The 15,729-nt window shown below is 39.7% G+C and overlaps 1 protein-coding gene across 1 annotated transcript in view; it reads left to right on the top strand.

Annotated features, from left to right (window-relative positions):
• The window catches only part of LOC146525896 (talin-2-like), a 101,508-nt gene that overhangs the window by 56,547 nt on the left and 29,232 nt on the right, over positions 1-15,729 (top strand). The window contains 17 exon segments of the mRNA XM_085164291.1: positions 552-653; position 849; positions 1,071-1,117; positions 1,119-1,147; positions 1,909-2,089; positions 2,239-2,352; positions 2,491-2,599; positions 3,372-3,547; positions 3,549-3,581; positions 4,527-4,583; positions 4,585-4,626; positions 5,177-5,344; positions 7,919-8,053; positions 8,140-8,299; positions 12,362-12,528; positions 14,678-14,806; positions 15,509-15,622. Of these exon segments, the coding sequence (XP_085020417.1) occupies positions 552-653; position 849; positions 1,071-1,117; positions 1,119-1,147; positions 1,909-2,089; positions 2,239-2,352; positions 2,491-2,599; positions 3,372-3,547; positions 3,549-3,581; positions 4,527-4,583; positions 4,585-4,626; positions 5,177-5,344; positions 7,919-8,053; positions 8,140-8,299; positions 12,362-12,528; positions 14,678-14,806; positions 15,509-15,622 (1,764 nt within the window).

The following is a 15,729-nucleotide window of genomic DNA, read 5'->3' on the forward strand; positions in this document are numbered from 1 at the left end:
TCAGATATTGAACAGACTTTTTTTTTTTTTATTTGTCAGTGTCAAAATCCCTTCTTTGTGTCAGCAACATGGGTCTAATCTTGCAGGTCTGGAAGACGCAACATCTTAATTAAATTAACCCAGCCTCTTTCCTGCTGTTAATTCGGCAGAGTGCTCTGCCGTTTAGTCTGCGTGTTTTTCGTGACGCTGTAATTTCAGGTTTGATTTGTAGCTTTCGGAAGATGTCATGGTGGAAGGTTTAGCATTTTAAGTGCGCGAGTGTAAAGAAGTCTTTATTTTACTTAGTCCTTTATTTAAACAATACATGTGGAAGTAACCTTTGCAATGCTCCGCTGAAAGAAATCTTCAGTGTCCTGTAAAACGTCTACCCCAAGATTGCTGTTGGTTTAATCCAATTCTCTGTATGTTGCAGCTTTTTGATGTCAACCAGTGTTCTAATCCTCGCAGTAAATCCTTAGCCTGCACAGCGCACTCTGCAGTGGTTACTTTCCTTACAATCCACGATGAAATGCATGTATAAGGTGTGTGTGTGTGTGTGTGTGTGTGTGTAGGACTTTGGGGAGTACCAAGAGAGCTACTACTCTGTACAGACCACTGAAGGGGAACAGATCTCCCAGCTCATTGCCGGTTACATCGACATCATTCTCAAAAAGGTGAGACATTTATCTCTGGAGATGCTGATGAATCCTCGTGAATCAATATCTTCCTGTGACAAATGCATTCTCACATCTGTTGATACTAGACACAGCCCAGCCACTGTGTCATACAACTCCATTTAAATAAAAGAAGCACATGTGGAAAGGCTCACGTGGCACCGGTATACAGCAGGAGCTGGTAATAAAGCTTAGAGTGAACAGCTGAGGTTCCATGGTTAACACAATTACCTATCACTGTTATAGGCATTAGAACTGTCGCCCCCTCCTTTTTCTGGAGGTTAGAATACCATCCATCACAGGTGTGTCAAGGTTCAGTTGTATTCTACTCTGAATGACCAAATTTGTCATGAACCTCGTGCAAGTGTGCAATTCTGTGTCACTCAAATTTTTGTTCTGTTATTTTGTTTCCTGCAGAAGCAAAGCAGGATCGCTTTGGATTAGAAGGTGACGAGGAGTCAACCAATGCTCGAGGAGTCTGTATCCCCGAAAAAGGTATGTGTATTAGCCTGCTGAACAAAAGTGGTGCAAGTTTTACCAGTGAGTTTTACCTGTTTGTCCTTTTTATTTTCTAAGCAATGTAGCCTCTGTTTAGCATAAATCAGCAGTCTTTATTTAAGCCCAGTTGTATTCAAATATATGTTGAGTATAAACGGTCGTATGATGATGCTTTGACTGTGAGCACGGTGCAAGGTGTTCTCATATTATTTGAACAAAGCACAAGATTAAGTCTTTCTTTATTTCCGTCTCTCTGCCGCCTGTGGCCACAGCTCAGACATCCATCTCGCAGAACCTCACTTCCTTATCCTGAAAGATAATCATTATGTGAGGAAATTTTGCTGCACCAGACAAGCAAAGGCTCTGTCTGAACATTTCCTTATTAGATGTATATTAGCTCACCGAACCACAGTGGACTCTCGGCGTGTAACTGAAGTCCTTTTCCTTTCATGCCTCAGTTGATATTGCTTTCCTGTTTTCAACCGAGAGAGTATTTGTTGCAATTGTTATTGTATTTTTTTTCCCCTCCTTCGCCCGCTTTTATCCAGACTTGTTCACTGGCTGTAGGCAATCGTCTTTAATATTACAAAGACATAGTAAGCCAATCTCTGGAAGGCCTTATCTGCAGAAAAACAAAACAAACCTTTGTCTGCCAGATGTACACATTGCAAAGACTTTTCAGTATCTTTTCTGCTTTGTGCACAGTCACAAATGCATGTATGAGAAGACTAATGTTTTACATGCATCATATTTGCAGGTCCACCATCCTTCAGCAGCAGTTTAACCGTATGGGCCGGGTGGAGCACGGCTCTGTGGCGCTGCCAGGGGTGATCCGCTCTGGCTCAATCGGCGCAGAATCACTTAGCATGGGTACCATGCCATCCCCTCAGCAGCAGATCACAATGGGTCAGATGCACCGTGGACACATGCCACCACTGGTAATGATGCCTGTAAAGTTTCCTTCCCTGTTAAAGCCGCACGTGTAAGAGGTGGTTGTAGCGATGCTGCTGCACACATTAACTAGTGAATTTAAGAATCAGTCTAATATTCGCAGTGTAAGGTGACATGTTTTTATCTTTATGTGCAGAGCTCAGCACAACAAGCTCTGATGGGAACCATCAACACCAGCATGCAAGCTGTGCAGAAAGCCCAGATAGACCTGGGGGAGGTGGACAACCTTCCACCACTGGGACAAGACATGGTACCCTGCATTGCACTTGAACTCCTAATATATATGCTGATATTGTAATAGTAGTAATATGTCTATGAGATGTGTTATTGAAAATCATGTTTGTAGTATTTTTACATGCTTCAGTGATGATTTGTGGTCTCTGTTTAGGCATCCAAGATGTGGATCCAAAACAAGATGGATGAGTCAAAACACGAGATCCACTCCCAAGTCGACGCCATCACTGCAGGAACAGCCTCTGTTGTCAACCTCACGGCTGGTCAGTGGCTCTGGCAGGAGTCAGCACAATCTGATAATGCTTTTCTTTATTAATTTCGTTTTCAGAACATGAATCAGTTTGTCCACTAAGAAAGCGTGGATTTAGTCTAGCTTATAGGAAAAAATATAATTAATTTCAGTCTTAATAGTAGAGCGTGTCTCTGGCGTACACTGTTCAGTGCTGACATTTATTTAAAATAAAAACAATTAGGTATTTTGGGAATTCTACATAAGGCCTGTAAAGTAGTAAAGTAGTGGTGCTCACACTTTTACGAGGAAGTGTTAGCAGCGCTATTTTCTTGCAGTTAAAATTATTTGGCCAATTAGTGACTTTAAAGGAGACATTTTCCCATCACTCTGGTGATTCATTATCATCATTGTAGAACCTGTATAAAGTTCTAATAGCTCTCTCATATCCTGCTGTGGTTTGGAGAATGTGCGCTGGTGAAGGTGTCGGCTGGCTTTGTGCCAGTCTTGCCACTTCATGTTGAAAATAATTTATTGGTGTGGTTTTTTCAGCTTAATGCTCTTGGGAATTGTTCCCAATTTTTTCGCTATTTTTTTAGGGTTTTTTTTTTGCTTATTTCTCTCAGCTGAAATAGACTTATTGTGATTATGCAAGTCTGTAATCTTGGTTAAAGGCAAATACTTTTGATAGTTAGCTGACTGACTCGGTGAATCTTTCGTTTTGGGGTACCTTTATTATAATCACTTCTCTGAGACCATATATTTTCCTGATCTCCTCTCTTCTGTTCATTCTTAATCATAACTAGCCGATCCTACCGACACAGACTACACGGCAGTGGGCTGCGCCATCACCACCATATCCTCCAACCTGACTGAAATGTCAAAGGGCGTGAAGCTGTTGGCTGCACTCATGGAGGACGATGTAGGAGGAGGCAACGACCTGATGAAGGCCGCCAGGACACTTGCAGGGGCCGTATCTGAACCTGCTGAAGGCTGTGGAGCCGGCCTCTGGAGAGGTGAGCGAAAGCACCCCAACTCTAAGAATATAAAAAATAACCATTTAAGCTCTTTCAGTATTTAGGGTTTACTTTACATTTTAGTGCCATATCTATTACTGCGGCAAAACCGATGGCTACTAAGCTAAAAAGCAGCATTGTGTATATTCATTAATATCGTCTACTGCATATGTAATATGTGGAAGTTCAGCTTTGGTTGTCGGTTTAAAGTCAAATAAGGTCTGGACATAAAGGAGGTATTAGAATAGAAGCTAAAATATGAAGGGAGGACCAAATTTGCACACTGTGTTGAGACCAGAGGGAGGAGGAGGAGGAGGGGTAGCCACATTGATAGAGGCATAAAAAATGGAGAATGTGTGAAAATGAGTCCTCACTCTGGATTCCAAGCATCAAGCAAACTTTTCGCCATTTGTACTCCATTAAATGCCAGATTTTGTGTGTATGTGCCTGTGGAGCTTTTTCTTCAGTCCAAATGGGCAAACTAAAAAAGCTAATCAAATTGGTCACAGAGCAGCTCTACCATGAGACAATGGATCGTCTCTGAATAATCTATTTTCTCTCTTGGTCCTGAACTAACCTAATTATATTACCATCTTCCACTGCTTGACAGCTTTAACTAACTAAATTGTTATGGTGAATCTGAATAAAGACGGGATATTTAAGCCGAGCTGATCGGCACGTAGTTTGGAGTTAGTTTGAAGGACTTTAATGTAAGGATGTGTTGTTAATTTGTTTTAAAAAAAAATCTATGTACTGTACAGTGTTTAACCGAAAAATCATTAAGCTTTTACACAGGTGTGCATCACTGTGCATGCGGATAGTTGGAAGGTGAATTGTAGATTTGAGTTTAGATGCTGCTGATCCAACGCACACAACACACAAATCAAGATATAAAATGCTGCCGGGTGTTTAAATACAGTTTTACATCCTGTGTGTTTTCTACAGCCAAGACAGACTGTGCTGACAGCAGCAGGCAGCATTGGTCAGGCCAGCGGAGACCTTCCTGCGCCAGATTGGAGAGAACGAGACAGACGAGAGGTTTCAGGTGAGACTGCAGCCATTTATCACCTCACTGCATTCAGAGAAAAGTCAATGCTCTGGAACTGCCACTCACTTAATCAAAATCGCCTTGTATCCAGGGGAAAAAGACCAAAAATATTGTTCCATATTTTGATCACGTTTTCGGTTTGAGTTGAAGGATTTCCCAGCTTTTAATCTAGAAACAATGAAGCTTTTCTTTAGCCTGCCTTCCTAAACACATTCCATTTTTTGCTTGTTTTGCATTTCACAACAATTCAGTTAATGAGTTGAACAGATGTGGAGTGGCTAAATGCGTATGTGTGTTTAATTGGATTATTGAGGCAGAAGCTTTGATGAGATTTATTTAGTTGCATATAACTGCAGACAATCCTGCGCTGATTTTTGCTTCACTATAGTGTTGGTTTAAATGTTCATTTATACTGTATGATGCTGCTGCTGCAATTTCTTCCATTTGTTTATGGCTATTATATCAAATGGTATATATGCACAGGCACATAATGTTGCTAATGAGGTGGATTTCCACGTTTTTTTCCCCCATGTTTGTTGCTTTACAGGATGTCCTGATGAATCTGGCGAAAGCAGTGGCGAATGCAGCAGCCATGTTAGTGCTGAAGGCCAAGAATGTGGCCCAGGTTGCAGAGGACACCGTCCTCCAGAACCGGGTCATTGCTGCAGCCACACAGTGTGCCCTGTCCACCTCTCAGCTGGTGGCATGTGCCAAGGTACAAAAATATGCTTTGTTGGATGTGATATGAAATGAAAGTGAAGAGCTCTGTTCCTTCACCAGTCGTCACAAGCGTGAATCTTTTTTTTTTCTTTTTTTTTTAAACTTGACCGATATTACATTTTTGGGCCTACACCAGTACTGGCTTTTAAGGAATACAACTTTGAAATATCATCCGCTGTTTTAATATTCCTGCATGTATTCCATAAACTAAACATAGATCTTCGATGTTAGGAACTTCCGTGCTAAATCCCCTATCTAACTCCTGGTTGAGAGATATTTTCCATTGCTCCATCGGCCCTCTGTGACACTGACAACAATTCATTGCGTTTAGCTTAAACTGTCCGCGCTCCATAATCAAAACTATGTGAGCCAAATGGGGAAAAAAAAGACAGCCTGGGGAGTTGATTGTGCCCTTACAGCCTGAAGAGAATTAATGTAGGATATACCTGAATCAGCTGAACATCGGAAATAGTATTAATTATGATATCGTCTTGTCTGTCTCTTCTTCTTTAGACATGTAGATCAGTAACTTTTTTTTGTGTGTGTGTAAAACAGATCACTTGTCTTTGCTTCACTCTTCACTGTGTTCTCCTCACACACAACCGATGGAAGAAAATGTTTTATTTTACATCCAGCATTACTAATATTGGACCAAACAACAGACATAAATACTCCCACTTCTTTCCTGTTTTTAGTTAATACAACAAAGTAGTGGAGGTTGTGAGTTGTAAGCGTCATTTACTTTGACCGCAAGTGTTGGCGAAAAAGATTACTTTTATTATGTTTATAATAAGGTTCATATATATAGTTAATCCATTAAAAAAACAACTTAATTGGCGTGTTATTGGTGACCACTCCCCATAACTCTGTCCTTAATTGAGTCAAGCAGATGCTGGATATTAAGGTCAGATTTGATGTACTGAATGACAGTAGCTTTGGGTTTGCTAGCTAAAAGAGCTTATAACAGTAACAAAGGAAAGAAAAAAAACATGGAAATGTTGAATGATTTACAGAGAGAGTCTGCCAGGTACAGGTTTTCTAATTTTTAGCTACTAAGATCAGATCTCTAATCCCTAAACCTAACCAAGGAAAAATGGCAGATTAGCTTGGGTAAAAGAACGAAACTTGAGGCACACAACGATGTGTGCGGCTGGTAAAGTTTCTGGGCTGCTTTTCCTCATAACAGCTATCCCCAAGATTTTCTCCATTTAAAGCAATGCTTTGTCAGGGATTGTAACATCCTAGTCCTTTTACTGAATCAGACTTTAATATACTAGTACATGCCCATGCAACAGTATTGTTTGGTCTGTTTAGAAACTGATATACATAATAAGAAGGAGCGAGAAAGTATCGTAATTAAACCATTTTTGTTGGTCCCCTGCAATGCTCAGGTCCTGCGCTAGTACATTGTTAGGTGGATGCCAGGCAATGTGATTCGGTATATAAATAACGTTGACGATTTATGGATTTAAGACATTATTTTCAAGAAATTAAAAGGATGTAACGCTTTTATAAGATGTTACAGATACATAAATGTTGCAAATGGGTCATTTCAGCTCATTGGTTGGTGGTTGTTGGGCAACATGATGATGTAATTATTTGCACCCTATTTGAACCCTTAAGGGCCAAAGATGTACCTGTGTACTAAGTTTGGCTTAACTATTAATCACGCAGGAGGAGTTCATAAACAAGCAGATAGAGATTGTGTATAAGATCCAACAAAATTCTTTGTGTGTACAATATGGAAAATTATGGGTTAATTGTTTATTTCAAAAACTTAAGCAATGCCATCATCTCCTCAGTTGTGATACTACTCAGTTACATGTGCTGCAGACAGTACTCGGTGTCAATGCTTGGCTGTGTAAACTATGTACTGGATTCATTTTTAAATTGCCCAAGCAGTATTCGCATGAGATACATTAAATATGATGCTTGTTTTTTAGAAATGATGTGCTGATTGAATATTGGGGATTTTTTTGGCGTTTATTTTGTCTTGGATGTGAATATTACACTTAGAATCTTACAAGAAAAACACTTTGGAAAGACTGCATTTGGTTTCCTCTTTGCGATATAATCACAAAACCGTGTTGTAGATTTGATAAAAACGAAATGATTTCCTCAAATATTAGAATATTATAATTTTTTCTGCAGCGCAAACTTCCATTTTTATAGTGGGGGAAAAAAAAATCAGTATACGCTAAGGCACTGATAAATACCCTGTGCCCTCATCATATTTGTGCATCTGTAATTGTACAGCCCACATGTCTCTAATTAGTTTAAATGCCCTCCCGGCTCCTAATCTGAATAGTTGCATTTACAAAGCAAATCCTCACCTCTGTTCATATCAGCGTGATGAGAGCCATATGCTGAAGTCCTTTTAAATTTATGTTTTCTCTGTTCTTTGGTGTTTTGTTTAATTAATGATGAAAGAGTGTTAAAGTGGTACATTTATTCCAGGTTCCTGTTTGTATTTGAGGCCTTTTTATTTTAAAAAAATTGTTTTTGTGTTACATTTCTCACACAAAAGAAGTAATTATATATATTCTTTTTCATCTTTATGTTGACGTAGGTGGTAAGCCCAACTATCAGTTCTCCAGTTTGCCAAGAGCAGTTAATTGAAGCTGGAAAGCTTGTCGACCGCTCGGTGGAAAGCTGCGTCCAGGCCTGCCTTTCAGCCACAGAAGATGGCGAACTTCTCAAGCAGGTTAGTTTGTTTTAGTTTAGATCAACATTGCGCTAAACCTTTTGCTGCCTGGTGGAATAATAAACAATGAATCTCTTGTGTTAAAGGTGAGTGCAGCAGCCAGCGTGGTTAGCCAGGCTTTAGGAGATCTCCTGCAACATGTTCGTCAGTACACCTCAAGGGGAGAACCGATTGGGCGCTATGACCAGGCTACGGACACCATTATGACTGTCACTGAGAGTATTTTCAGCTCAATGGGAGATGCTGGTGAGTCCAATTGAGGAGAATTTTCTAGTACTTTAAGATCTGAAATATGCTTCAGTGCATGTCCAGTGCCACCCTTCCTCACTTGAAGTCAGGAAGGTTGGTAATGTATGAGGACGACAGGAGTGACAGACAAGTACTGTATGTGAGTGTGGTGTAGGGCATGTATGAGGAGGCAGTGAGACAGTGATGAGGTATGTGCTAGACGTGACAGATGGGTCCAAGGTGGTGGTGAGATTACATCAGGGATCAGCTCTGAGCCCCTTCTTGTTTGTGATGGTGATGAGCAGGTTGACAGATGAGGGCAGGCAGGAGTCTCCATGGACTCTGATGCTCACAGGTGACATTGTGATCTGTAGTAAGTGTAGGAAGCAAGTGGAAGTATGCTCTAGATAGAAGAGGAATTAAAGTCTGTAAGAGCCAGTGTGTGAAAGAGAGGCAAGTGGACAGGTGAAGAAGCAAGTTAAATACCTGGGGTCAGTCATCCTAAGCAATGGACAGTGTGAGCGTCATGGGTGATTTGTGACAGGTGAAGGTTTACAAGGTGGTAGTGAGACCTGCTGTGATGGTTTGGAGACAGTGACACTGATTTAAACAAAAAAAGGAGGCAGATTTGTGGATGCTGAGATTGTTGTGGCGATTGACCAGGAATGGACAGGGTTAGAAACGGGGGCATCAGAGAGACGGTGCAGGTTTAGCGGTTTGAAGACATGAGACAGTTTGGACATGTGCAGAAACAATGGACAAAGGATATTGAAGATGGAGCTGTTGGGCACGAGGAAAAGAGAAAGACCACAAAGAAAATTCATGACTGATGTGACAAAAGAGGATGGAGGCAGATGAACTGGTGGGGCGACCAGATCATCTTCAACTCTGGGTCAAGTGCTCATTTAGAAAACTCAGCATGCTAATATGCTAAAACTGAGACAGTTATAAAGTAAACATGTTATGTGTCTTTGTCTTGCTGATGACCTGTTTCCATTATCCAAATTTAGAAGTATTATGAAAGTAATTGCTGATAATCTGGAGAAGGGGGAAAAATGAACACGAAGAGATGAAACAATGACTAAAACCCATTCAGTGGCTTGTAGGCAAAGCTCACAGCTACTGGCTGATAAGTGCCATCTAAGCTGTCCAAGTGAAATCAAGTGTCAGCGTTGACCTATCAACACTTTTAACCCACGAGAGCTGAATCGGCCTGAAGCATCCTCCAAAAAACCAGCCATAAGTATATAAATAGTTACCACAGCCTACTCTAGAGCTAAAAATGTGAAACTCAACCTGTTATTCTAAGAAGTTTGAGTTTAAATAGACAAATACATTAAAACAGTGCCAGTAGGTGCATTTTTCTTTAAAAAAAGAAAAAGAAAAAAAAAAAGGCTTACCACATCTCTAAGGCTTGCAGTCCCTGAGTAGATGCTTTTGTGTATCTGTGCCTCTTCCTGTCTTCTTCTCTGACAGACTGATGTGATGCTGGGTTTGAATGGACTCCTGTCAGGCGTTGTGAGTCCACAGAGAAAAGCTGACAGTGATTTTAACAAGCCTGACAGTAGAGAAAGACCAATAGATGGATATAGATGCACTGAGAATGTCAGGGCCTAGAGGTCAGCTCTGACAAAGTGATTGGCCTGACAGTAGAAATTGCTGTTTATTCTTCTGAGAGCTAAATAAAAGAAGAACGACAGAAAACGCCGCCTTTGAACTGGTTGTCAAAGACGCTATGTTATGTTATGTCACACCCAGTATAAAAAAGATAAAGTGTGAAGAGCATAAAAAGAGTCGCTCTGTCAGTAGTGTCAGGTTGAAGGATCACCTTAGACATTCACATGAATTACAGAGGCTTATCGTAAAGTAGCTTTTAGGGTGTGTGTCTTTGGCACATAGATTATAAACAATAATTTCTTTCATCATTTTTTATTTTTTTTAAATATTTTAGTCTAGGGCTGTTCGATATAACGATATATATCGGATGACGATATAAAAACGTCTATCGTTTCATTTACGCTATCGTTTGTTTCGTGGTGTTGCAAAATAAACTGTTTACGGCAATATTTTTTCATTATTTTGATGGTCACTGTAGTGGCTATATTAATTTCTTAAAGTTTTCTCTTTCTCTTACATTTAATATAACCACACTACAGACAGACAAGCGTTTGTTTTTATGCGTTGTCATTAGCAACAACGACGGTAAAACCACCGCGTGTCCGCTTGTTCCACATAAACCTTTCACAATAAAGCTCAAGATCCTGTTGAGACTTTTCAAAATAAACGTAAAAGATCGTGAATCACGTGAAAGATGCAGAGTGTTTACGGATGAGAAGCAAAAAAGAGCCATCAGGTGATAAAAAAAAAATTAACCTTAGACTCAAACGTTAGAACAGGCTTTTCCCCGCAGCACGCTGTGTAATAAATACTCACAAAGAAAACGGCGGCCATTACAACTTATGTCTAAAAATGTATCGTTTCATGCATCGGTTAAAACACTCGACTCCAGGTACGCGAGGCCCAGCTGGAAACACTTCACGCAAGTCGAGCTGCCCGAGATTCACAGCATTTACAGAAAATGTTACATTTTTGTGATTTATATCGTTATCGACGATAGAATTCTTATATCGGGATATGAGATTTTGGTCATATCACACAGCCCTATTTTAGTCTGTATTCTTAGACTTAGTCTAGGAAAGTTTGAAATGTGCTGGTAATATTTACATTCACTTGTTTCTTTGTGTGTCAAGGGAGATATAAAGTCCTCCAGATCTTGTTAGGAATACAACTCTTCACCCACACCGAGTGAAACATGTTTGTATATTTTCTTTCTCTCCCACCAGGCTCTCTTTTAAAGGGCTCTTGTTACACCTCAGTCATATTTATTACTTCAGACCGTGGTAATACAAGTGAATGCACAATAAGAAAGCTTAAAAATTCTGTATCTTACCTTATACTTTCTTGGGTTTAAAATTTCCATCAAAAAAGGTCTTTTGATCAATGTTACATCTGTTGGGCTTTTTTCTTTCCACTTTGACACCAGAGGTAAAACTGATTCTTTTGAACGTTTCCCTGAGCTCACCTTAAAAAATGTGTACCTGCAAGCAGGATTTCTAATATCACATGTTTAAAAGCTGATGTTCACTCATCACAGTGCTTATACCTCATATGCATCTCTTTTAATAATGTAGTTGGAGTCGTGCTTGTTTTAGTGAAACTTGAATCTTTGTAAAGATTTCTGCCTTTTAGTTAACTGAGCTTTTTTGTGGCAAAACCACAGAAACAAAAAGATTGCTCAAAGCAGTGTAAAATTTATATACGCTTAAATATCTGAAGGGGATCTTTTATGTTGTTTTACCGATAGAAAATTAAAATATTTCAAATTAAAAATCAATACTGTCTTGTTAAAATGTTTATCTCCTCCGCTAGGGTTTGCCAGCATGGGAACATTATTGCATCGTTATCACTAATCAGTACAAAAGAAAGCAGTTGTTGAAAAGGGTTTGACTAATATTGCAAGTGGTTAAAGAAATTTTAAATGCTGTTATCCAAATTGTTCATTATTCAGTAAACTTGGAAGCATTTGCAGTAAAGAGATCTAAAAGTACCCAGTACAGGTTTCTTAAAAACAAGCAACCACCCGGTCTTTTTTTGAAACCTCTAACCATTTAGAGTGGAAGGGACTCGAGTCTGTCCCAGCTGACATTGGGAGAGGCTGTGTACACCCTGGATAGATCCGTAGTCCATCACTGGGCTCCTGAAATTGAACAAAATTCCTAAGCCAGTATTCTTTTTTTTGTGTTATTTTATTCCTCCTAAGCCAGAATTTCATACTTTGTTGAATCCTTTTTGCTTTTTTGCTTTTACTAGTGCATGGTTGTACATCTTGGTGTTTAAATACCTCTTGTTCATAATTTGTAGGGTTGCACATCACATTAGTGGGAAACATTCACTGACATAATTTTAATCCGTTCATTGAGAAAACCACTCCACGAGGAGGGGTTGAAGGAGCCTGTTATTAGTATGACTTCTACATTTACCCCTCATCTCTCCTCTTTAATCTGTCGCTGCGTTTCTTAGGAGAGATGGTGCGTCAGGCTCGAGTCTTGGCTCAGGCCACCTCCGACTTGGTGAATGCCATGAGGTCCGATGCAGAAGCCGAGGTCGACGTCGACAATTCTAAGAAGTTGCTGGCAGCTGCTAAATTGTTGGCTGATGCCACAGCAAGGATGGTGGAGGCAGCAAAGGTAAGAATCATATTTATTAAATGGTGAATGGACTGGTTCTTAGTGCTGGTTTTTAGTCGACTTGAGCAATCAAAACACTTTATCCTACACACAGCACTTTTTTTGCATCTAAGTGCTTACCATCTAATAATCACTCTGCGATCAAGGGATCAGTGGCAACTCAGGGTTCATCATCTTGCCCCTTTAGTATGCAGAGTGGAGCAGCCAGGTATCAAACCAGCAACCTTCCAATTCTCCTTAGGCTAAAATTTCAAAAACATGCCTGTTTATCTTTTTTGGAATTTGGCTTTGATACCTATTCTGTCCCCAAAAAGACTGAACTGAGCTAAAGATTTCATTTTAATCTCAGTAATGGCATTTTTAAGATTGTGTAAAGATCCAGTGAGCTTGGCTTTGCTTCTCTGGTATGTATAAAATGACCTTTATAGTGACAGCAGAGGGGAAAGAAGCAGAACCAGAGACCCCAAGAGGAAGGTAGGTGTATGTGTGTGTGTTCACACAAAGGGGAGAGAGGTTATTCTGCTTGGTCTTGTTGGCACGGTTCTAGTTCTTTAATAAAAGATGACCTTAAAAACTTTTTCAATTTAAAAAGAAAAAAAAAAACCCTCTTGATCCTTATTTCTAGGATGCTTTTCTCAAAGTCAACATCTACAGGGTCTGTCTTCTTGTTAAGCTGCATATTGAATTGTTGTTGGTTAATGTTGTGAATTACCGTTGGTGGTTTAGTGACACTGCTCATTCTTTTGTACTTGTAGAGTTTGTGTGTTAGAGTTATTTTATTTTAAATACTTTGAAATTGCACATTAAAAATCTAGGCCTTGTTTAGTTCATTTATAGACACTTGGAGTTGTGTGAATAGTGACTTTTATATTGCTAAAATTTCTAACATTCAGGCAATTTTGGAGCTCACTGAGTAACAAATTATACTTTGAAATGAAATGAAGAAAATCCTGCTCCCTTAAACCTTCCTCTGATAAACAGCAATAGTTGAGATTAGGAATTACTAAAGTGTAAAATTCACAGAATTGGTCTGAAGCAATAGATTGTTTCATTCTCTCTCATCTACTTATTTCTTCATAACTTTATATATGAAAGCAACATTAAAATTGCCTGGACATCAAAATTCATTCTCCCCAGACTTTTGAGGTCAGGCTTAGCTTTGCCTCTTATCTCATCGTCTATTATCCAAATTATTTATCTGCTATCTTTCTACATCGGTCCCGTTATCTGTCAACAGAATCTCACGCTGATATTAATAACTCTCAACTCCCACCATGAAAATTAAATGATGCCCTCCAGCTGGTTGGTAGAGTCTGATGCCAGACTTATCACCATCACAGCTGTATGTTTATCCGTGTGAATGGAAGCTGAGACCTTAGCCAACCATTGCCTTGGTAACGGGTTTAGCATATTTAGCTTATTTCTTTTGCTCCAAATTGTAAAATCAATGCTGATGCTTGAGCACTGTTGACTTGCTGAAACTCGCGTGCCTTGCTGCTATTAAACAATCTCGGATTTTAAAGAGTAGTTCCCCAGGATGAATTCTTTCTTGCAAAGTGTTGTTACACCCTGTGGAAAACATCACTTTCTAATAATTATGCAAATTGGCTGCTCTATTTAAATGGTGTCAGCAGTTGCCAACAGGCTGATGACAGCTGCAAACTGCACCGACTCGAAACCGGTTACTAACAACATTTTAACTCTGATTAATCCTCTTGGAGCACAAAATGAGTTTTGTTTTTGCCTGTGTGCTCGTGATATATTGGGTTGCAGTGACTTCTGCCAGTAGCATCAGTGAGGTTAAATATTTCTTTAATTCCTCTCTGTGTAGCTGCAGGTGATGCTCCCCATTAATTAACTTAATGGCAGCAGGCTGAGCTTTCTCTCCAACAGCAGGAGACGGGAAGGTGCGAGTACCCAGTAAACATGTACTGCTGTATGTATAAACAGGAAGATGGAAAAGCTTCTTGATATTAATAAACAACAGCTCCTGACATTTAGCCGTCTACAAAGAAATGATTGTTTGCATCAGGTTGAGCAGTGGGAAAGTCATTTTCAAAGATTTCTCTGGACTGGACGTTCTAAGATTATTTCTTCCTGCCTTGCCTATCTGTCATGTATATGCTTATCTGTGTGTGTGTGTTCTCAGGGAGCAGCAGCCTACCCAGAAAATGAAGACCAGCAGCAGAGACTGAGGGAGGCTGCAGAGGGGCTGCGTGTGGCCACTAATGCTGCTGCTCAGAATGCCATCAAGAAGAAACTGATCAACAGACTGGAGGTCAGCAGAGCAAAATTAGCAGTTGCACATCGACCCAAGTGAATAAGCTACCGCAGACAGATGATATTTTTTCCTGAATTTAGCCTGGGAGGTGATACCGTGCTATCTCCAGCACCAATTCTAAATGTCACCATCTCTAAAGTTGTATTAGTATTAGGATACTGTGTCACCGTCTCCAAAGTTCAAATGAGGCACCAAAGATTAGGGAAGATGAGATTTTGATGTTTAGTAAGCTGTTTTCACCATTTAAATGTCAGGTTTTAAATATTTGCTTCAGTTTGTTTATTTCTTTCTTTTTGCCTGAAATGGGAAAAGAAGTACAATCGAAATGGATCGAAAGTTGCTCGTATGCCTTAAGGTTGCTTGACTCACAACTCAATATCGCCTCAAATAATAATGTTGAGCTCGTTCAGAAGGATTTCTAAAATTCACCTGATTTTGTTTGTTTATTTAATTTAATTTTTTAAATGCACTTTCCTTGTATATAGTCTTATTACATAACACTTTTTTTTTTAAATATAGGAAGAAAATGTATGAAAACACAAGTCCCACTCCTAATTATTAGTCTTTTATGCTGCATATTTAGCAGCATATTTACCATTTCAGCATCCAGAAGCAGAGGAGTGAAGAGAGTGTGACACTGTGACTGCGAAACCATATTCTACATGTGACGTTTGTGTGGGTCTTGTCATTATTCCTCAGAATGCTGCCAAGCAGGCTGCAGCTGCAGCCACACAGACAATCGCCGCTGCTCAAAACGCCGCCGCCTCCAACAAGAACACAGCTGCTCACCAGCAGCTGGTGCAGAGTTGTAAGGTGAGGGATGTTGCTAACAGCAGGGTGCCATTTATTTTTGGTGGTTTTGGCTTTTTTTTTTAAAATGTGAACTGCATTGAAACATGTTTCTTTCATATCTTTATGGT

This window comes from Neolamprologus multifasciatus, chromosome 1, assembly GCF_963576455.1.
Source record: "Neolamprologus multifasciatus chromosome 1, fNeoMul1.2, whole genome shotgun sequence".
Taxonomy (NCBI): domain Eukaryota; kingdom Metazoa; phylum Chordata; class Actinopteri; order Cichliformes; family Cichlidae; genus Neolamprologus; species Neolamprologus multifasciatus.